General features: G+C 49.3%; 1 protein-coding gene across 1 annotated transcript in view; it reads left to right on the top strand.

Moving 5' to 3' along the window:
* COL22A1 (collagen, type XXII, alpha 1) overlaps positions 1 to 18,698 on the top strand; it is a 253,420-nt gene extending 234,722 nt beyond the window's left edge. The window contains exons 56-64 of the mRNA XM_012648005.1: positions 1,525 to 1,578; positions 3,144 to 3,215; positions 4,778 to 4,813; positions 7,482 to 7,526; positions 9,972 to 10,151; positions 11,877 to 11,943; positions 14,480 to 14,662; positions 16,477 to 16,554; positions 18,511 to 18,698. Coding sequence (XP_012503459.1) covers positions 1,525 to 1,578; positions 3,144 to 3,215; positions 4,778 to 4,813; positions 7,482 to 7,526; positions 9,972 to 10,151; positions 11,877 to 11,943; positions 14,480 to 14,662; positions 16,477 to 16,554; positions 18,511 to 18,698 — 903 coding nt within the window. The remainder of the gene's footprint in view (positions 1 to 1,524; positions 1,579 to 3,143; positions 3,216 to 4,777; positions 4,814 to 7,481; positions 7,527 to 9,971; positions 10,152 to 11,876; positions 11,944 to 14,479; positions 14,663 to 16,476; positions 16,555 to 18,510) is intronic.
* The last annotated feature ends 3,307 nt before the right edge of the window (positions 18,699 to 22,005 follow it).

Here is a 22,005-nt window from a genome sequence, read left to right as displayed (position 1 = left end):
ACGGGCTCGAGGCTCCCATCTCAGCCCTTACTAGCCCAGCAATCCCAGGCTGGTCTTTCTCTGTGCCTTGGTTTCCTCATCTGTGATACAGGGGTAAAGACATCTACATTCTGTGATTCCCAGGAGGATCTGGTGAGATGAGGCCTGTGAGTTACCCATGATCACACATGAGCTGTTTAGGTATAAGGCAGAAGCCGTATTTACAATCACTGACCACAGGTGTGTCCTTGAGGAGAGGCAGAGCACTATGGGATGGGATCTGTGCTGCCCAACTTCAGACCCCAGCTCCCTTCACTTCCCTCGCAGGCAGGTTGCTTAGCATTTCAGTGCCTCAGTTTCCCCATCTGTAAAATGGTGACGATGTTTGTATCTGATGTGAGCAGTGAGTTAATGCATGTGAAGCCCTTAGAGGAGCATCTGGTACATAAGAAGCCTCCGGGCAGCATCACGGCTTTTTTGCTGGAACATGTTTCCGAGGAGCCGACACATTTGTGAATACATGATATATGCCTCACACATTATAAGGCATTGGCACCTTTTGGTTGAAGGATCAGTGGAGCGTGGCTCTCTGTGATATTCTTAGTGCATTATTTATAATAGCAAAGAGCCTCCTGTGTCTCTGGAGCTGGTCTAGACGCTGGGATAGAAACAGCAACAAGGCACAGACTCTGCCTCTGGGTAACTCAGAGCAGAGCAGGGAGCCAGGCAAAGATGCAGCGTCCAGCAGGAATGCGCCTGGGCGAGGACACCTGGCGGGCAGAGGAAGTGGCCAGCGCAGCCTGGGGAAGTGAGGCCGTGACTGTTAGGCTTGGTAGCAATTTGTCTGATGCTGAAAGGGGTAGCTAGGAGCTTCTTGAGCTTCCAGATTTTCACTCTACTAGGATCTTATTGGTTAAATGTATTTGCAAAAACTGTGAATGTGCACAAAATATCAATCAAGTTAGAGAATGTTGGAATTGCAAGAGTCAGTCCCAGAGTGAGTGGGACCTGGAGTGAGTGGACCTTTCGCACAAGCCATTTTTCTTCTCTGTGCCTCAGTGTCCACATTTCATAAACGGGGCACCATGATACCTCGGCGGGGGAGTGAAATGCCATGAGCACCTGGACGTGCTTCGTAAGCCGAGAACCGCACTGCGGCAATGTGGGCAGTTATTTGTAAGCCGGGTCGTGTTAGATGTCTTCTCTGTTCCGTGACACAGCACCCGGGTTGAAGGATGAATGGGTGAGCGGATGAATGTGTCACGATTATTTACTGTGCCCAAGCTGTGGGCACCACTCCCTGGGCTAGGCTTTTTCATGCCCAGGGACTCATTTAATTCCACTACAATATTATGAATTAAATATCATGAGCTCCTTCTACCAGTTGCAAAACACCCTCTGAGGAACGGGGCAGTGTACCGCAAGCCACCCTGGCTGGAGTAACGATGCTGTGTGAAATCGAGCCCTCCACATCCGTCAGTCTCTCTGCCCCACTGTGCTGCTGTCACATCCTGGCAGAATGTTGATTCCTGTTTTTTCCACTAGGGTAAGAATGGATCGCCGGGATCTGCAGGAGACCCTGGCCCCCCGGGGAACCCCGTGAGTACCTTCCGGCCACTGTGCGACAGCCTCGGCCTCGGGGCAGGCTCTGCGAGAGCTTGTGTCACATCACACATTGTCGAGTCTCTATCCGGGAAGCACTGGTAGGGAAATACGGGTCTGAATGGTGGAAATGGGCTGAAGGCAAGAAGATCGGAGAGAAATCTCTTTCAAAGTTTAAAATACATGTGATTATGCACTTGGCTTTCTGTTGACTACAGCCATAGGCATCTAAAACTATTAAACACTAAAAAACAAGCTATGTAAAAGGTCATGGGGAGGTGTTCAGTGTTTTAGGAGGGTGAGAGGACAGGGTCAGGCTGAGCGACGCTCACCACCTTAGATGACAGGGTGAGCGTGCACCGTGGGGTGCACAGGCTGCAGGGAGAGCGAGAAGGATCGGCAGGAGGTAATGGAGACAAGGTCCATGATGAACCCACAGGGTCCTGGTCATGAGATAGCACATGCAGGATTTGGGGTTCAGGCCTCGCAGATGGGAAGACATGCTGGGGAAGATGGTTCTTTGCTGGGTCCTAGGGTTGAATAAGATAAAGCCTGGACCTAAATCTCTTCCCAACACAGCCTTTTTGTATTTTTAGTTGCTAAAACTGACAACCCTATTTAGAAGGCCACCTGCAAAGCATGGTGAGTCAAACCACAGTTTCTCTGGGCAGAGGGCCAGCCAGTCCTGGTCAGCTGTTCCCTGGCATCATGGGGACCAGGGTGACCAGCTTATCCAGGTTTGCCGGGAGCCTTCCCAGGTGGAAAACACTGCATCTGGGAACCCGCCAGGCCCAGGCACACTGGGCATTTATTTGGTCACCCTCATGGAGACCATCCTCCTATTGAACCAGGGATAGCAGTGCAAAAGAAACCTCTTGAGCAAACCTAATGACCTCCCTTGGGGATGAGCTTGTTGCTGCTGGTGGACAGAGCAGATGAGGTGGGATTGAGCCATGAGGCTTCTCTGCCCCCACCCCAGTGCAGAACTGGACTCAAAAGAGCTGACCCACATGTGGAGGCTTCTCAGAAAGGCTGAAGCTGAATGAGTCCTGAAGGCCTTCCCCAAGGAGTGATTCTACCAAACCACGAGCCATGGCAGCCTCGTGGAAAGAAGTGTGCCATCTCGCTAGAGGACTCCTTGGAGGGGCCACGCATGCCTCTGGATGTTTTGGTTAAATATCTGTCCCATTTTGATTTTGTTGCTTTGAATGGCAAGACCATTGACTGCTTACAGGAACACTTCTCATCTTCCTCCCCTGCCCTGTGACAACCCTATCAGGAGTCCCAAGACCCCACGTCTCTTCCTAACCCGTTCCCTCCATTGCAGGAAAGAATTCTTTTCTCCTCCTCCTCCTCCTCCTTCAGAAAGGGTCTGGCTGTGGTGCTCAGGCTGATCTTAAACTCCTGGTCTCAAGTGATCCTTCTGCCTCAGACTCTCGCCTTTCTTCTCCTATCTTGTAGATGTCTCAGGTCTTCAGGGTACAGAGTGGTCACAAGGCTTCTGAATCTGCCTGAGCTGACACACAACCTTAAAGAATTAATTCCCTCCTTTCCCTCTGCAGGGCCAGAAAGGAAGCAAAGGAGAAAATGGTAGCCCAGGACTTCCTGGCTTCCTGGGTCCTCGTGGGCCTCCGGTAAGCAGACAACCCCGATGGGGACCAAGACACCTGCCTCGGGGTGTGACGTTCACATTCAGTACCTCCCCTGCCACCTCCTGTGTCCTCAGGTCCATTTGCTCAGGCTGTGATGATCTGGTGTGGGGTCAGAGTTGCATCATGATTTAGGAGACAGTGTAGTGCTCAGAGGTCATGCCTATGAGGGACTCTCAGCCCATCACCCCCAACTGTGAGCTCATAGGAGCATAGGAGAGTCTCCTAACCTCTGTGTGCTGCAGCTGCCTCCCTATTCAAATGGGGATAACAGCATCTGCTTCTGAGGATTAAACGAGATAATCCCTGTAAAGGGGTTAACAATGGTTCCCAGCCCACTGCAGATGCTCAATAAATATAAACAATCGCAGTGATGTCTGCAATGGGATAGTGGTCGTGATTGTGGTCCTAGAACTTAGAAACCATTTTAAAGACGAGCAAGTTTGGGCTATAGTGTCAGGACACTTAGGTGGCTTATTCAAGGGCAGATGGTCAGTTTGTGCTTCGCTGGCCCCAGTCTGGTCTCCTGACTTGGCAGCTTATTGCAGAGAGAAGCTGTAAGGTGTAAGGTGATCTCTGCTGGGTTTCTGGGCAAGGGTTGGGGAAGGATTCAAACATTTCAAACTGGGCCCCTGGTATAGTCTGTGTGCTTCAGCCCACACTGTGGACTGCTGACCAATGAACAAGGGCTGTTGTGTGTCACATGCAGGAGGAGAGAGTTTATCCGTGTTCCTGTCCAACCCCCAGGCCGAATTCTCACCCCTCTGGGTGCCCAAGCCCCTCTTCGACCCTCTCCTACCACACTGCCCAAGCCCTGCGTGGTTCTGTCGGCCGGTCTTCACTCGGGCCTATTCACTCAGTGGCTCCACTGTTAAAGGCCAAAGCCTCCTTCTCCATCCCCTAGTTAAATATCTGCTGCCACTGAGCACCAGGTACCGATCCCTCTGGACGCCTTGCAACAGTTACTCCTTAGTCACGGTGAGAGCAGGTCATTTGTCCGGCCTTACTCTGTGCCTGCCGCTGCTCTGAGTATGTTATAAGTGCTAACACATGCAAACCTCGTGGTGACCCTCTGGGGCAGGTACAGCTACTGTTCTCCTTTCACAGATGAAAAAACTGAGGCACGGAGAGCTTAAGGAAGTTGTATAGAGGTTGTCCAAGGTCTCAGAGCCCATGAGTGGAGGAGCCCAGTGTCTCATTGGTGTCTCATTTCACACACTCTGAGCCTGCTTCTCAGAGAAGCCTCCTGACCACGACTGGACATTTGGAGAGGTGACATCCAGAGGCCGCCTGGTGCACTCACACCCATCCCAGGGGCAGGCAGCCCAGGACCAGGGGCTCCCCTTCCCACCCTGGGACAGTTTTCTGCCTCCCCCCGCACAGGCTGCCCAGAGGACCTTGTCTGGGATGTCCTTGGTCAGGTGGACCATCGATCGCTGTCTTTGCTGGGACATGACTTGAGTGAAAATGTCTGTTTTGAAGACAGTAGTGTCACTTGCATTGGGCTGATGCTGCAGGGCCAACTGATGCTCTGTTCTGTTTCCCAGGGAGAACCAGGAGAGAAGGGCGTCCCCGGAAAGGAGGCAAGTACCACAGCCCATTCTACCCTTGGCGACCCTGTCCCATGGACAGGTGGTCTGTGCTGTCTCTGGCCCTGAGTTCAGAGGGCACTACCTGTGCTTCAGTGCTCTGCTCTCACTGTTCTGAAACCCTTCGTGCTTTATGAGCAACTGGCCCAGGTTTGAATTTTGCACAAAGCCCCACAAATTATGTAGCCAACCTTGATATGTCTGTTTCACTTTAGCCCTCAGCATCCAAGCCATCATCAAGTCCTGTTGGTTCTGACTTCAGAATACCTCTCAGTTCTGCCCAGTTCTCTCTAGCTCTACCCCTGGAACCCTAATCCAATCTGTCATCCCCTTTCACCTGATCATGGCAGTGACCTCCTAACAGGCCCCCTCCGTCTAGCCTCGCCCCTCCACCGTCCTCTCTCAGCAGCCAGGGCCTGTGGGACATAAGCTGGCTGTGACCCTCTGTGTGTGCCCTCCCCTCACACTATCACGGGATGGGGCTGCTCCGGCCACACACCCACTGCCCTCTTTTCAGAGCACCCATGCCACCGCTCCCCTCCACCCTCCCATGCTATTGCCACTCATCCTGAGGTCTCTGCTGCAATGTTGCCTTTGCCAACTTTCCTTGACCACCAAACCAAAGCAGATCCCCTGCTATGCTCTGTCTTAGCACCTGTCTGTTCTGCCATAGCCCAGGAAACCGGCATAGAATAGGTACCAAAATATTTGATGAGAGATGCACAGAAGGACGGTTGGGTGCAGAGAAAGCAGTCCTATGGAGACCAGCATGTCCTGTTCACAGCTGAGCTGTCCATCTTGAATGAGGAAGACCAATTTTTACTCTGTGCCTTTGGGTCACTTTCTTAACTGAGGGGAGGGGAGTGACCTCCTCAAAGCCGGGTCCGATGGCTCCATAGCTGGGAAGTGATTGCTCCTCCACCATGTACCGGGCATGCCACTCGCCGTGGACCAGTCACTGCTTCCTTTGCTTCCTGGGTGGGGGGAGGGGAAACACCTCCAGCTCCCACCTCTGAGGGCCACATCGCCCCACGTGCTTGCAGTTGGGCTGCTGCCTACCCTCCTTGTCTCTGGCTCCCCCACCTTTCAGAATAAAGTGCAAGCTCAGCGGCCCCAGGGTCTCCTGATCTGAGCCCGCTCTGCCTTGGGATGGGAGCTCCTGCCTCCTGCCTCCCAGGCACATGTGTCCCTACCTTCCTCTCTCCCAGCTTGGCCTTCACTCTTCCACCCACCTGCAGTGCCTTCCCCATCTCCTCTCCCTGTTAAATTGTATCCAACTTTCAAGGCTTTGTGCCTCCTGTCATGTAGAATCATGCTCTTTCTTCTAGGGCTACTGAAGCATCATTTAGTTCTTACATTACGAAAATCAAATAGATCTGTCTTATGTTAGAATCCGTCATGCCCACATACGCCTGTTAGCCAGGCCATGAACTTCATCTCTTGTCCCTCCCTCTGCACAGGTCGCAGGGCTGGGCCTGGCACGCGGATGAATGGGAGGCAGTGAAAGATTCCGGGGCTGAAATGACAGATTTGACCAGCCCCAGAGGAGCTCACGCATGCTCTCTTGACCAGCGTAGGCTCCATCGACCGGGAAGACGGGACAAGAGCCACTGGGCTGCACTGGCTCCCCCAACATCCAGCCCTGAAGTTCCTATTTTTTGCTTACCTACAAGTGCAGGGCAGGGTTTGGGGCAGGAGTGCAGTGGGAAGAGTGAGGTCCAGAGGTGAATGAACACCCTGCTTCCCAAATGCTCGTTGTCTACGGGGAAGGCAGGCACACCCTGGGCGTCCTGTCTGGAGAGAGAGAGTTAGGTGTCAGCTGGCAGGAGAGTACCGGTGTGTGAGGGAGGATGCTACCAGGGGGATTAGCCAGAGCTTTGCTGAGGAGGTGGCGGAGGGGCTATGGGCAGAGAGGGAGGGAAAAGGCATTCCAGGTGGAGAGAATGACAGAAGTTGGGACTTGGAGGGGAGGGTCTCAGCAGTGGGGACTGTGGGGCTGTGTCCCTAATTTCCTGATGAGACTACCCTTCAGGAGGATGTGGAGGCTGTGGGAACACAGAAGAAAGCTGCTCCTCTGAGTGCTGGGTAGTCAGGGAGGGCTTCCTGGAGGGGACGCCTGAAGGCTGGGTAGGCATTAGTTATCTAGACAGAGAAGAGGGGAGCTGGCTATAGGCACAAGGGTGGTGGCACAGTGGGAAGAGTGAAGTTCAGAGGTGAATGAGACAGCAGAGGCCATGGGATGGCGGAACTGTGTTCCCTGCCTTGGGGGCCTTCAGTCAATTTGTTTGACCAGGTTAGAGCCAGCCAGGGCAGCCAGTGGTGAGAGATTATCACAGACACCAATTCATGGGGGGTTACCTGGGCACATTAGAGGGAGAGGGAGTATGCTGAGAGGGGCAGAGGAGGAACCCAGAGGGGCCCGGCTATGGGCTGGTGCTGCGGGTCAGGCTGGGCAGTGGCCGGAGGAAAGGAGAGGAGAGGAAGTGGACCACCCCCAGCCCCCACGCTGTCCAGACCAATCAGAAATGAGCCCTCAGGGAGCTTTATCTCTTGAGGATCCCTTGCCCGGGGCACTCGGGGTTGTGAAGTAGACTCAGAAGGGCAAAGACGTCAGTGCAGATGGCCTGTGGCAATGACCACCTCCCTTTGGATCTCATTGCAGGGGGCCCCTGGGAAGCCCGGAGAGCCTGGATCCAAAGGAGAACAGGTAAGTGTGGGGGGGTCATGGGCACCTCAAACATGCTGAGTGGGACTTTTCCACGGGCCAGGGGCCTGCGAGGCTGGCATTTGTCCCCGGCAAGTCTGCATGGCCCCGCCTGGAGCGCCGTCTCCTGTGGGGGCTGTCACTGTGCCCCACAACGGGAGCTTCTTTGCCCCCAATACTGTCGGTAGCTGGTGTTGTTATCTTCCTTCCTCTTTTCTTTTGGTTATTATTTTAAGGAGTAAAATCATCACAACTACAAATTCAAAAGGAAGCGTCGCACATGACAGATTCCCTTGCCCATGTGCGAACGCCCGCCGTGACGTGCTCGCTCCCAAAGTGCCAGTTTGCCAGGAGCCAGATTTGTCGCTGGGGGTGACAAGGGAACAGATTTTTCCATAATGAGTCGCCTTGGCGCTACACTCAGAAAGCCTTTCTTTACATTTCATGTCTCCACAAAACAACAGGGAGGAAGTCTTTTTTTTTTTTTTTTACCGTGAGTGTGGGGGGAGCGTCCTCACGCTCGTGACTGCTACTCCCTTTAAACGTCTTGTTTGCCCACAACCTGCGTTTGGTCAGCTTCACGCTGTCACACTGTTGCACAACACGGACGTCCCTGCAGCCCCCGCCCCACCCCCGCTTGTTTTCCGTGGTCCTGCAAAGAATTTGTCTCTGCTTTCTTTGCAAGTTGGATGGGTGGGGAGCCGGCTGGCTTCTCCTGCAGCCAGAGAGAGAGAAAAGTGGGAGCAGAGAGTCTTGGGGGCTCTACCCTCTCTGGGCCCTCTGCCTCTCCCCTTCCTGCGACTTCCATTCTTCTGTCCTGCGGCTGTTGGTTCCTGGGCGATGGAGCCAGAGGCATGACCATTGGCTGAGAAGGCATCGATGGTCCCCCAGAGTGTCAACTGTCATAGGAACTGTTGCTGCAGAATATGGGCTTAGGTTCTGGTTGAGAGCCACGGAATTCAGACCACAAACAGGAATCTCATCTTTAATACCTAATCGATAAGTGGAGAGCTTGCCTTTCTCCTCTTAAGTGGCTTCATGGCACATTGCCAGGGAGCCATTAGACTACCCTTTCCTTTGTACTCTTGGGAACATTTGAAATATGGGACAAGTCCTCTCACCGCAAAGTGATTGCCAGACCTTTAATGAATAGGAAATGCTGCGCCATGTGTGATGGGGCCTTGGCATCCAGCCCTATGAGGGACCAGGACTTTATTTATAGATGCCCGACCGAGATTGCAATGCCCCGTGAAAGGAATCACACTGGAAAATTGAAGTGACCCCCCCTTGGATCTAGCTAAATTATTTTTTTTGTAAGTCACTGCTTTTTTGGTTATTGTTGAAATGTCAAAAGCAATACAGGCACATAGTTGAACAATGAAAATTACAAAACAAAGAAAAATTTGAATGCAATGAAAATCACCGGCCCTTCCATCTCGCCCCAGCCCAGCCCCTGCCCAGGGTCCATCACTGTCCATTTGCTTTTTATCTTTCCAGAAGAGTCTGTGCTTGCAGAGCCATGTGGGGGGTGCTATAAATGCACATATACCTTTTATTTAACCCTCTCCCCACCCTGAGCATAGCATACTCTATCCATTGTTTCGCTTCTTGCGTCTTTTGTTTAAGCACATACTGGGCTGTTGGACATGGCTTAATGACTGCACAGTCTTCCTTTTCTACAGCTCTGGGTCATGCCCACGGCCATGCCACATTTACAGTTACCATCTTGATACCTGTTTCTCTCTCTTTCTGCTACATCCCAGCAACAGAGTGGAGTCCCACTATACTCTGAGGCCATTAATGTGGCCCCATATTTTCAGACCCACCATCAACTGAGACTTATTGGTCAAAAACACAGTAGCACATAAGGGCAGAGGACTAGACTGCCCTGGGCTTGCATAGTTCCAAAATCATTGATCCAGCACTTCAAACCAGGTCGGCTGTGGGTAGAGGAGGGCCCCAGGCAGTTGGATAATCCTCTGCAGACTCACTAGAGCTGAGAGAAGGGAGTGGGGGTTGACCTGCAGGTGAGTCCCGCTGTTGAGAGAGTGCCACAGTCCCTCCAGCTAACCAAGAGCAAACCAGGCCAGGAAGGGGCCAATGGCTTCACCATCACTCTCAGCGACCAGGGCCAGCCTTGTGCAGGCAGGCAGAGGAGCTTAAACTCTTGGAGTGGAGCACTTTGGAAATCAAAGTCTTCATTCTGTTCTCTGTGTGACTGTGGGCTGGTGGCTTTCTCATGTCTTCATCTGCACAATCAAGACAGTAGATGTGACAGATTCTGGGACTTTCTCACCCAAAGTCACACATGGGTCGTCTAGGACTGAGGTCTCCCTTTCAGTGGCCCAGGAGGCAGACTGGGGAGTCTCGCCTAAGGCTGCACCGGCCCAGTCTGCACAGGGTGCACCTTCGAGCCCTGAAACACACGCCGATGTGCTTCTTCTTTAGGGAGATCCTGGTGTCAAAGGTGACAAAGGACCTCCAGGTGGGAAGGGCCAGCCGGGGGACCCTGGAATCCCAGGCCACAAAGGCCACACAGGCCTGATGGGCCCCCAAGGACCACCGGGGGAGAACGGACCATCTGGGCCCCCGGGACCTCCAGGCCAGCCAGGATTTCCAGGACTGAGGGTAAGTGTGCTGACGTGCCTTCGAACTTGGGCCCCTCTGGGCCTGAGGGACAGCCAGGGAGGTATGTGGGCTTCAGAGGGACCAGGTCACAGATCGCAGTCTTCCAGTGCCTGGCATGTGACCTGGGCAGGTTACTTCTCCTCTGGGAGCCACCCTTCCTCGTCTGCAAAGAGGGCTAAGAAAATCTTTTGATTTGTTATGATGATGAAGGGAAACAATGAGCATAGCTTAAGAAATGCTGAAAAAGAGAGTCCCACTTCTGTTCACCTTTTGGGAGGTAAAGAATTCCCCAGACTTCATTCCTTGGGCTACAAACCCCCTGCCCCAGGACCCTTGCGATGGCACCCAGCTCTCAGTGTTCCGGGCTTTGCCATGGAATAGTTCATCATCCATTTAGTGCCTGGCTTTGCTACTCTTCTCCCTGCCTACCTGGAATATTCTCTCTGCATCTCACTTTTCCCAAATGTAAAAAGACGGGCTTGTTTAGAGTGGTGACTTTTCCTTTCTTGTGACATATCTCGTTCTAGTGTCAGCACTCGTCTTGCACAGCCTGTGGCATAGGCACACACCGGCTACACAAATGTAAAAGCAGAGCTCCAAGGGGCTGCCCGTCCCTGTGCCATCCCCTCTCCCTAGCAGCCCACATGGTCTTCTGGGGACCTTCCAATTCCTCAGAGCACAGGTTTGGGTGACCTGCATGTCCCTGCCGGCTCTGATGCTTTGCAGTCGGTCACTCTCTGGCTGCTGCGGTCAGCTGAGTTTCAGCCCCCCTGAGAGAAGCTGAGCCACTAGACCCTATTTCTCAGCCATGTCTGCGGCAGGGGTGGTGCTGGAGGCCTCAGTTGGTGCCTAAACCCCCCCTGGAACCTTGCCAAGTTCTGATAGTCCTGCTACTGTGGGTAGTGATAGAATCCTGGGATTGTCATAAAACTTTCTGGGTCAGAAAAGGAAAAGGGAATAAGAAGTGCAACCCGTCTCATGCCAGGCCTGTCCTGGAGCTACGGAGATGAGTGCAGTAAGACGCACTGGCCTGGAGGGGATGTCACGGCCCTGAAAGAGTCAGACTAGAAGGGATGAGCCCAACAGGGCCTGAGGACAGCTCCAGAGCTGCTTTGAGGAATTGCACGCTTCTGAATGAGCGTGGAGACAGCACTTCTGCTTCTCTGGTTGACGAACTCATCAGCTTCTATGTACTGAGCACCCGGACTTGGGCAGACACTTGTGGACCCACAGTGGACCAGAGCAGGGAAAACCAGACCCTGGGAAACTGAGTGGCCAGCTGGCCAGGTAGGAGAGATCAAACGTGATTTCATGCAGGAGGCGTCCTGTAAGCTGTGTCCGGAAGGTGGACAGGACTTTGGCAGAGAGAGATCAGGCACTAGAACTCCCAGGTCCAGTGCTAGGAAGAGTATGTGGGTAAAGTTCATGGCCACAGTGTTGTGTGCAGGAGGGGAATCAGTGGAGGAGCTGGAACGGTGTGGGTGGAAGGGCAGCAGAGGCTCAGAGAACTCAGAGTCCAGGTTGCTGCATAAAAATAGGATGATACAGCCCACATGACAGAGAGAGTGGGAAGGGATTAGATTAGACAGGTGGAAAGGACTGGGCTAGGGAGATGTGCTTCCCCGTGTATATGCTGCCCACGGACTCCTGGTCCTGAGGGCTCAGGGGTCTTTGGTGGCAGGAGCTACTGGGAAGATAAATAACTCCAACTTCCCTCCCTCCCAGGGCGAGTCTCCATCCATGGAAACCCTGAGGCGGCTTATTCAAGAAGAGCTTGGGAAGCAACTGGAAAGTGAGTAGCTGGACTTTGTTACAGCCTTGCAGAGCAGAGCCCCAGGAAGCGGAGTCAGCGTTCGGTACTTTTGCAAGCTGGCATGAGAAAAGCACTTTACTGGCAGCTCAAGTGTGGAATAGCAGGGTTGAGGAATACCTGGAAGGCTCTGGTCCAGACCTTATTTGACACATGGACTCCCTCTACAGATGGTCCTTCAGCTTCCACTTGATTACCTCTAGTGTAGGAGGGCTCATCACCTACAAAATCAGCTCTGCTATGATCGTTCATTTATTCTGTGCCTTCAATCATTTATCTAATCAATAAATAATTTTGGGAGGCCTGATGTGGACCTCATGGAGCCCAAGTTCCAAGGAAGGGGATAGATAAGTTCACAGACAAGATGATTTCAGTGGAGTAAGCAAAATTCTGTGATTTCTTTGCCATAGAGGGCATTGAAAGAGGACAGATAAACATACCTCAGGTAGCTCAGAGGGAGGGAATGGATGACGGAAGCCTTCGTGAAGGAAGGGCCCCATAAGCTGTGAGTCGAAAGATGGAACAAGTCCCCATACCTGTGGAACAACATGTGCCAAGGCCCTGATAGGAGCAGGCATTTGTAGTGCTGTCAAAGAACTGAAACCTTTCAGTCCTGTTGCACTGATTTATTGTTAGATCGCCAAGTCTAGCAGGTGCCCACTGCATGGCAGGTGCTCAGGGAGGGAGAAGGGCGGGAGGGAAGTAGCGATAACACCAGCATGTCAGGCTTTGCAAAGTCAGGTGGCATTCTCGACACCTGCAGATGTGAACCCATGCAAGCCCCCAATGATCTTATGAGGTGCATGTGACTGCTGCAAGACCTGCTAGGAGCAGAGATGCTGCTTATCTTACCTGAGGCTGATAAGCTAGCACATATCTGGCAAGACCTGCAGCTGGTGGCCTGGCTGCAGAATCTGTTCCCTTCGCCGCCACATTCTGTCACATAATAGCCATCCCCACTCATTCTGCAATGGGAAGTCAAAGGAGAAAATCCCAGATGATCCTGTTTCAGGGAAGAAGAAAAATCCGTAACTGTGTTTCAGGCAAGAAGGGACAGAAGGGGAGGGCGCATTTATGCACATGGTCGTGTCTCAGTTATTTCGTATCTCCCATGTGCCAGGTTCTGGGCTGGGTACAAGGATCCAGCCGTTAATAAGATGTCCCTGTCCTCTTGGCATGTCCAGGTGAATATGGTCCATCTCCACACACAGGAGGACACAAGGCCACTTCCTGGAGCAGAGAGCAAGGAGGGGGTCCTGGGTGGGTGAAGGAGGCGAAGGAGGGGAGGAAGCAAGTCTTGGATGGGGGGGTCCTGCTCAGCGGGAGGTGTCCTGAGGTCTACAGTGTGTAGATCTCTGAGCCCCACCTTCTGGGTGTTAGATTTATCGATGACAGACACGGATGTTGCCCTCAGGGAGTTTCCAGCCCAAGACCAGAGACAAGACCTGTTTGAAAAGGGTTTGGATGGCGCTTCTGCTGGGCTGAGTCCTTTCTTCCAAACAATTCATTGAGGAAGAAGTATGGACTCCACTTTAAAGATGAGAAAATCAGGGCTCACAGAGGTGGAGTGATTTGTCAAGGTCACAGAAATAGACCACGGGTCCCCTGCTGCCTTGCAAGGGGAGTGGGGGAAGCAGCGCCCTGGACAGTGATCAGCCAGCAGTTGGGTCCACGCTGGTTTCACTCCCGAAGGCCAGGCCTTGGGGCAGCCTCCCAGCCTCTGGCCTCAGCCACACTGTCTACAAGGCGGGGTTTGGACTTGACTTTCTGTGACTGCATGGCAGACAGAGATGGCCCTGGTGGCCGTCAGGTGGTCGCTGTATCTTCTATCCAATGGAAAGATGGGCCCGGCCAGCGTTGCACCTCTGGGTTTTTAATCTATTCTGTAATCCTAATGTTTTAGACGTGTAAGGATCCTTAGTGACCATAATATCGAGTCCTTCACTTTACAGATGAGGAATTTGACACTCAGAGAGGAAAAGTCACTAAATAGCCCTGTGCAAGCAACTTATCTTCCCCCATCCCTCAATTTCCCCAACTGACAATGACAATACCTGCGACTACTATTGCCACTGCTACTGTCCATACTACTGTGGCCTCAGTCAATCCTGTCCCTCTGTAGCAGCCAGTGTCTACTGAGTACTTACCAAGTACCAGCCACTGTTTCACATGCGTTGTCCCGTGTACCCCGTCCTCACACCAACCAGGAGAGGTACACGTTGTTTCATGGCTTCCATTTTGCAGAAGGGGAAACCAGGGCTACAAGAGGTCAAGTAGCTTATCCATGGCCACATGGCTAGCAGTGGCAGTGAGGGTCACCACTGATTGGATCACCCCTATGGCCAGTCCCAGCCAGAAGATGCACACACAAGTGCTACAGCTGTGCTAGGTGGTGCATCCTTGGTTTTGCTTTTGCAGTTATTGTCTCCTTGGTTATGAGCTTTGCAGTGAGTTGCCATCGTGTCCTTTGTCTGCTATCCCTTCCTCATGAAATGCCTCTCTGTTTCCTTCTCCATAGCCAAACTCGCATACCTCCTGGCCCAGATGCCCCCGGCACACATGAAGTCATCTCAAGGCAGACCTGGGCCTCCGGGTCCCCCTGGAAAAGATGGACTTCCAGGCCGGGCAGGCCCCATGGGGGAGCCAGGCCAACCTGGACAAGGGGGTCTGGAAGGACCCTCTGGACCTATGGGTCCGAAAGGTGAGTGGAGACCTGGAGGAAATTGTTTTGTAGACTACAGGAGGCTAGGACGGACCCGGGATGTGAGGTGACACTCCAGCCAAGCATGCATTATTCATTCCATTCTCATTCCCTGTAGCTTGGTAACAGCCTGAATTTTGGCATCATATAATTTTTTCATATGTATAAGAGGTTTCATACTTGACATTTTTACAAAATTATGCTCTGCTGGGAAGATTGAATCCGTTCCCTCCTACTTTCTTGTTCTCTCTCCATCTCTGCTGCTCAGGTTTCAGGGGGTAGACCACATGCCTCCTTCTTCTTCCCCTACCCAGTTTAGAACTGACTGAGGAATAAAACATGTAATCTCCAGGCAAACAAAGATGAAATGTAAGCTTTAAAATTGGGTAAAGTGGCTTTGAACTGCAGCTAACATGGGTGGCTAACTATCCAGCTCTTGGGTAGAGTGACTTATCTGGACATGGAGCTCTAGCCAACAGCTAACTCAGCACACAGTGGCAGGTTGGAATGCCTGCTCTCCATGGGACAGACAGGACAGAAAGAGGGAAGGGCCCTGAGGTCAGACTCACCCACTGCGCGGTTCACTCCTTTCTAAGGAGGACAGCACCGGGTGGAGGAAGAACCATGTGGCATAATTTTAGCCGCCACTGGGGACTTCAGGTTCAGGAAATGGGTGCTCCCAACATCTTCCTCTTTTAATCTCCAATTTCCTTATTAGTTCTTCATTTATTTATCCATCTCCTGTAATGTTTCTCCTACTTGAAAGGCTTTTTGTTAAATTTGTGTATTCTAGTCCTACCCATATTAGTTCATAAAACAAAGTACATGAAATAAACGCCAATACAAAAGCACACAGCATAGAGAACATCAGACTAGACTATGGCAGGACACTGACCAAGTGTAACCATCACAACAGTAGGAGTGAGTAGTTTAAAGTCCCCATAAACTTGTAGAATTTCAATTGGGATTACAAAAGAAAATATAACATGTTTCAGACAGAAAATATTCTGGAAATAAAATAGCCAAAAAAAGAGATAGATTTAAAAAACAACTTGTGAGAGACAGTTTAATCAAATCAGTACAATCTTAACTCAAATATGAGCTCATATATCCTCCCAGGGAGAATGGACCCCTTTCTCCTCTGCACATCTGTGGTGATTTTTAACTCCTGGATGATCATATCACATTCTGTCTCATGTTAGAATGTTCTTTGGGCCCTGTTTCATCTATCTTCTTAAAAGTCAAGCATTTTGAGGGTAGAGCTGTGTCTTATCACTGTATGTTCCCTTATCTCCTAACATATTGAATTTGTTTATTTATTACTCAGTTCCTTCTTGATAAAGATTCAGGCAAAATGCTTTGAAAACACAGGAAGTGTAGACATGTATGAGGGGGTGTATGTGCACTTGTGTATATGCAGCATATAGGAGAGAGCGTGCAGGTATGTGCATTTGGTTGTCTGAGTGTGTATGTGTGTATGAGTGTATGTATATATTTGTTAATACGTGTGTATGGAATTGGGTAGATATGTGCTGGCCACATGTTCATTTGCAAATACATGTATTTGAGCATATGTTCAGGAGGGAGTGTCCATTTGTTTCAGTGATCACATGTGCATATTTCTGAATGTGAGTGTGCACTTGAAGGTGTGTGAATGGGTGTGTGCACGGGAATTGAGGGTACAGTGTGAGTGAGTGTGGGTGAGCCAGGGGGGTTTTGAGTGGAACATGGCAGCAGCCCAGTGTTGCTGGGACGTCCTGTCTCTGCCCTTCTCATGGGTCTCCACTACAGAAGGTGCATGCTTTTCTCGCCAGGTGAACGAGGAGTCAAAGGTGACCCAGGTGCACCTGGAGTTGGCCTTCGAGGCGAGATGGGCCCCCCTGGAATCCCAGGTATGAATAGTGTCTGGAGTCCCAGGGAGCTGGAAACAGACAACAGCAGAAGTCAGGAACTGGCACACAGAGTCAGGAACGGATGGGGAGGAGGGGTTAGCTTCAACTGAGGAGGAGACAGACCTCACTTATTTGTTTTATTAAATATTTCTAAAATGCCAGCTCTTGACTTACTAAGAAAACTAAGTGTATCCCATGAATTCTTTATGTGTATCCTGTGAATTAAAATCCTACAAAACTGTCCTTGGGGGGAAAAGCTGACTTGGGCAAAATAAGTCCAGGCAATGGTGGGGACCGTGTCTCCCTTTCAGACATTGCTAGTGCATGTTCATGCTGTTAGCACTAGTGTGATTACGAGTGCTAAGGAGCCTCACATGAACAAATAATGTCTACTTTGTTTAACCTAGCATTTTCTAAACTCCCATGAAAGAGGAGCCCTTTCCTTTCGCTATGCACTTGTTATAGCCCCTTAGTATTTCCCAGAATATACTTTCAGGAATGCTGGCCAGGTGGTAGGATGACCCTCCAAGTCAGCTGTCCCAGGCCTGAGGGGGTTCATAAGAACATAACTGAGAAAACCTGGACAAGCTGGCCACCCCACCTGGTGGCTATATTGGAAGATCTCTAGAATGCAGGAATAATCACATTCCAAGAGAAGGTGTAGATGGAAGAAATTCGACTGTATATTGACCAAACTCTTCCTCATTGAGGCTGCAAATTTTTTATTTAATTCTAATTTATGTGTGTACCTGAGGTCATTTCTGAATATTGGACTTATACATAATTTAAATTTTAGTATTTATACCTTCATGATTTTCCAAATTTCCTCTAGTGGACTTCTATTATTATTTTCATTACAAAAGATAATTAGAAATATAGTGCAAATATTTATTTTTATAGCTTGCCTACTTTAAAGTAACATATTAAGAATATGTTTTTAAATAAGGCAATTTCAAATAAAGATAAAAAGACAAGAGCAAAAACCATTTTGAAGGGGGAAATAATTGTGCCAATGTGAATTTGAGATAATGACCACATTTCAGTGGTTCCCAGCCAAAGGAATGAACAACATTGCTGGTCCCAAAATTTGATCTAGGTAGGACTGCAGATTAAATAGCTATTACCAAAGCAGTAATAGAACTCAGGAAATGTCTAAAGATCCTTTCAAGGGAAAAGTCTACTTTTTGTTTATTTTATAGGGGCCTTTCTAACAAAGTAATTACTAAAACTTAAGAAGGAATGTCATTACTGGGGTTAATCACAATACCTAATACGGACCTTCCAAGTTGCCAAAGATAAAAAGGGAGATAGATTGATCATATGTGATATTATGATGCGGTAAATGGAGGCATAGAAGGTTATCTATAGGTAATATTTTCTGGATCTAGACTTCGAGTTACATCCTGGATGTTATCTTTGGCTATGATTTTGCAGAATAGGTTAATATAATCCAAATTTGTGGTTCAAATATAACATGCAGATTAAGCTGAAAAAATACAGACTATCTGGGACAAGTTGGATATTGGATAATGGAATGTCACCAGGTATCTCTAAGGACATGTGAATTGGGGCTGATGGTTAATGATCAGGACTTTGTGTCCTACTCTCAATTTAGACACATTTCCCAGAAGAACCACATAAGAGCATAGAAGGCCTGGTTTTCTTCTAGCTCTTAAGTGGAGAACACACCTGGTCTGAATTTAACCTTGTTTATGTCTCTCCAGTGGTACCTGGATTACTGTCCCAGGTCATACAGTTAAGGTAACCCTTCTTCTGCATACTAAGGTACCTGGTACCTGGTGTTCCTGTGCACCATCCTAATCAGACTGTGGGGCTGTTCTCTCCGAGGCTGTTTCGAGTCCTGAGTTCATATTGAATGGAAGCTCTAAGGGCAGGGCCCATTTGCTTCTAGAAAAAACTTGAACCACCTTCTGTTTCTTTTGCCCCTTGGGCCAGGCCAACCTGGGGAACCTGGCTATGCTAAAGATGGACTCCCTGGGACCCCTGGCCCTCAAGGGGAGACAGGACCAGCTGGACATCCTGGCCCCCCAGGCCCACCCGGCCCCCCTGGCCAGTGCGACCCTTCCCAGTGTGCCTACTTTGCCAGCCTTGCTGCTCGACCAGGCAATGTGAAGGGCCCCTAGAAGATTCTGGAAAGCCAGACTGCAGTGGATTGCTGAAACTTGAATTCAGAGCCCGATGGGAAGCCAGAGGTCTTGAAACATTTCAGCCATGTGTCTCTTTTGTTTCCTTTCTTTTTGTTTTCATTTTATTTTCTTAAGAGACCTCAAAATTATTAAATCCAACAGATGCTGCCGGTCGGTCAGATTATTATTAATATTATTATCGTTGTTAATTATTATTATTATTTCATATGCTGATGCTTTGTGTGTTGTTTCATGCTCCTCTAAAGTTGGGAAAACTTGATTTGTGGAGCAAGTGATTGTTTCTTCCTTCTTCTGTCAGCCCCATCTGAAATGTAACTGCCCATTTTAAGGAAACTCTTGGTGCTACAAAACCCTGACCGGACACTTGACAAATTTACCTCTTTCCTCAAAAGAAAACTTTAGAAAAATGAGCCAGTGGGCTTTGATTCTCAACTATGCCTAGAGATCGCCCAGGGAGAAATAATCCAAAAATCACCACTTCCCAGGAGAGGGAAATAAAGCAGGAAGGGAAAGAATTTGCAGCAATGAGGAATGTTCCGGGTTCCTGATGGAAAGCGCATGCGCAGAGCAGAGAATCGCCCTTAGGGAGCACACAGCCTCCTCGACGTTTCAAGTTTGCAGAAGCGAAATAACATCTTTGTGGGACCCAGTGTCTGGGACAACGATGGAGAAACCCATGTCGAAGAAGCAGCCAGAGTGTTAATTTGGCTTCTAAACAGTGGGTAGGACTCCTTCATGCTCCTTTTGTTGGTTTCAATCACGTTAATTATAAAACAAGAGGATCTGGTGACAACTCACTGTGTTTCCCTAATGGTGGGCAGTTGGCCACGGCACTGACCAGAGGTGGGGGAATATGTGTCTCCGGGGCTCCATCTCTGCAATAAATCGCATCGGTTGTATGTGTGTGACGTGCCCTGCTCGAGCAGGTGCTCAATAAATCCGAGTTTCCTTCTCCTGATGATTTGTTTCTTATCTCCTCATCCTCCAGAAAGTGAACTCCTCCAGCACTGGGATGAATGCGTCTGTTCCTTCTGGGAACCCTAGTGCAGAGTCCAAGTGTTGTCCATGTGCAGAATGAACACGGGAGTGTATGCACGTGTGTGGCAGAGCTAGTCCAGGGTCATTCATTAGCACGCCCTTCATGGGAACAGTTCTGGATTTTACATTACGGAAGGCGCCATTTAGGTGTGTGTGTGGTCCTGCTTACACGGGGTCACAGTTGGGAGGGAAGTGAAGCAAGGTGGAAAGTTGTTTTCAGTAGGATACATCCCGCCAAACTGCATCTAGAGGCTGGTAATTCGCCAGTGCCCTAAAAGATGTACTCTGTCTGCATTTATTCTTGACTAACTGATGGACTGACTGATTGACTAATTCATCCTCACATTCACTTGCCTGTTTCCCTCACTGTCCGCCACTCAGACTAATGCAGCATGTTTATCAAGTACCTCCTTTGTATCACCTGTACTCAATGCTTCTAGTTGATTTAGAACCCGGAAGTCTAAACATCCAAAGAAGTTTGAAGGGAATTTCCATGGGTCGAGAAGTATTATTGCAATGATTTAAATATAAGATCTGATACCTGTTTCTCTTGTTCAGTCGGCTGGTGCTGATTCTGGGGGCAGGGCGGGTCAGGGGTCCGAAGGAAACAGAACCTGTCAGTGCAGAATGAGACAACCTCCTTCCCGGTGTTTTTTCCATTTGCCATCTCAGTTGGTTCTCACAACCATTTAGGACACAGGGGTAATATTATACTACCCTTTTTCATTTGAAGAAACAATCTCAGGGACCTCAGGAATGCTCTCATCCAATGACTTTAAAATTCTTTGACCAGGACGCACAGCCAGAGGTACAGTTTCTTTGTGACTCAGCACGTACATCCATATATATAAAGCAATATTGTAATAAAATATTTGCCTGACCAGGCATAATGCCCTTAAACGTTAACTCTTCTATCTCATTTTTAATGTTGTTGTTTTTTAAATAGACTCATTGTTAGAGCAATTTTAGGTTCAGAGCAAAATTAAGAGGAAAGTACAGATTTCCCATATGCCCCTGTCCCACATGCACATGGACCCTCCCACTATCAAAATCCCACACTAGAGGGGTAAAGTTGCTGTGTTATTTGCATTAGTATTACTATCATTTGTGATGAAGCTATGACGATGCATTGTCATTATGCAGTGTCCATGGTTTACGTTAGGGTTCACTCTTGGTGTTGTACATTCTATGGGTTTAGACTAATGCATACAGTCACGGCGTGTATCCACCAGTGTAGGACCATGCAGAGTAGTTTCACTGCCCTAGAAAAGTCCCTGTTATCCACCTATTCATCCCTTTCTTCCCCCTAACCTCTGACAACCACTCCTCATTATTTTTTTTTGTCTCCATAGTTTTGCCATGCCCAAAGTGTCATCCAGTTGGAATTGCAAAGTCTTTAGACTTTTCAGTTTGGCTTCTTTCACTTAGTATTATGTATTTGAGATTCTTCTATATCTTTTCAAGGTTCGATAGCTCATTTCTGTTTAGTGCTGCATAATATTCCACTGTCTGGATATTCCACAGTTTACTTATCCACTCACCTACTGAAGGAAATCTTGGTTGCTTCCAAGTTTTGGCAATGATGAATAAAGCTGCTATCAACATCCGTGTGCAGGTTTTTGTGTGGGCATAATTTGTCAACTCCTTTGGGTAAATATCAAGGAGCATAACTGCTGGATCACATGGTAAGAGTATATTAAGTTTTGTAAGTTTCGTAATTTTTGTTTGCGTTTCAGGAGTCCTCTGTATCTTTTGGATAACAGTTCTTTATCAGAATTCTGGCAGTCATTGGCCCTGGGATTTCCAACTGCTGCTATAGGGTGAGGCATTCACCGTCCCTGCCATGTGGGGCCAGGGACCATCGGGGTGAGCTGACCAGAAAACCAACCACAAGCATCACATTTAAAGGGTGGTCTTTTGTTCTGAGACTGAGGTCTTGCTAATTTCTAGGGTTTAAAATGTCTCATACTATAAGAAATACTGATGAGAGAAAGAGATGGGGGGCAGATAATATTTACTCATTTGTTTTTTACAGCCTTATTTGACAAAAGAAAGATTTGGCTCAACTCTCTTTATATCAGTTCCCAAGATTTTTCTCCTTTTTAAAGTACCAGTTCAGAATCCCTACATCTGGGAATGCCTGGTGAAGTCCAAATCCTGATAATTTTTTTTAATCGAATGGGGCAAAGGAGGCTCAGAAAGATAGAGTGATTTTCACAAGATCGTAAACCCCATGGGGCCCAGA

The sequence above is a fragment of the Propithecus coquereli genome, unplaced genomic scaffold, assembly GCF_000956105.1.
Source record: "Propithecus coquereli isolate 6110/MARCELLA unplaced genomic scaffold, Pcoq_1.0 Scaffold28, whole genome shotgun sequence".
NCBI classification, from domain to species: Eukaryota; Metazoa; Chordata; class Mammalia; order Primates; family Indriidae; genus Propithecus; species Propithecus coquereli.
Note: the sequence above shows the minus strand (reverse complement) of the source record. Positions and strands in the feature narration are given on the sequence as shown.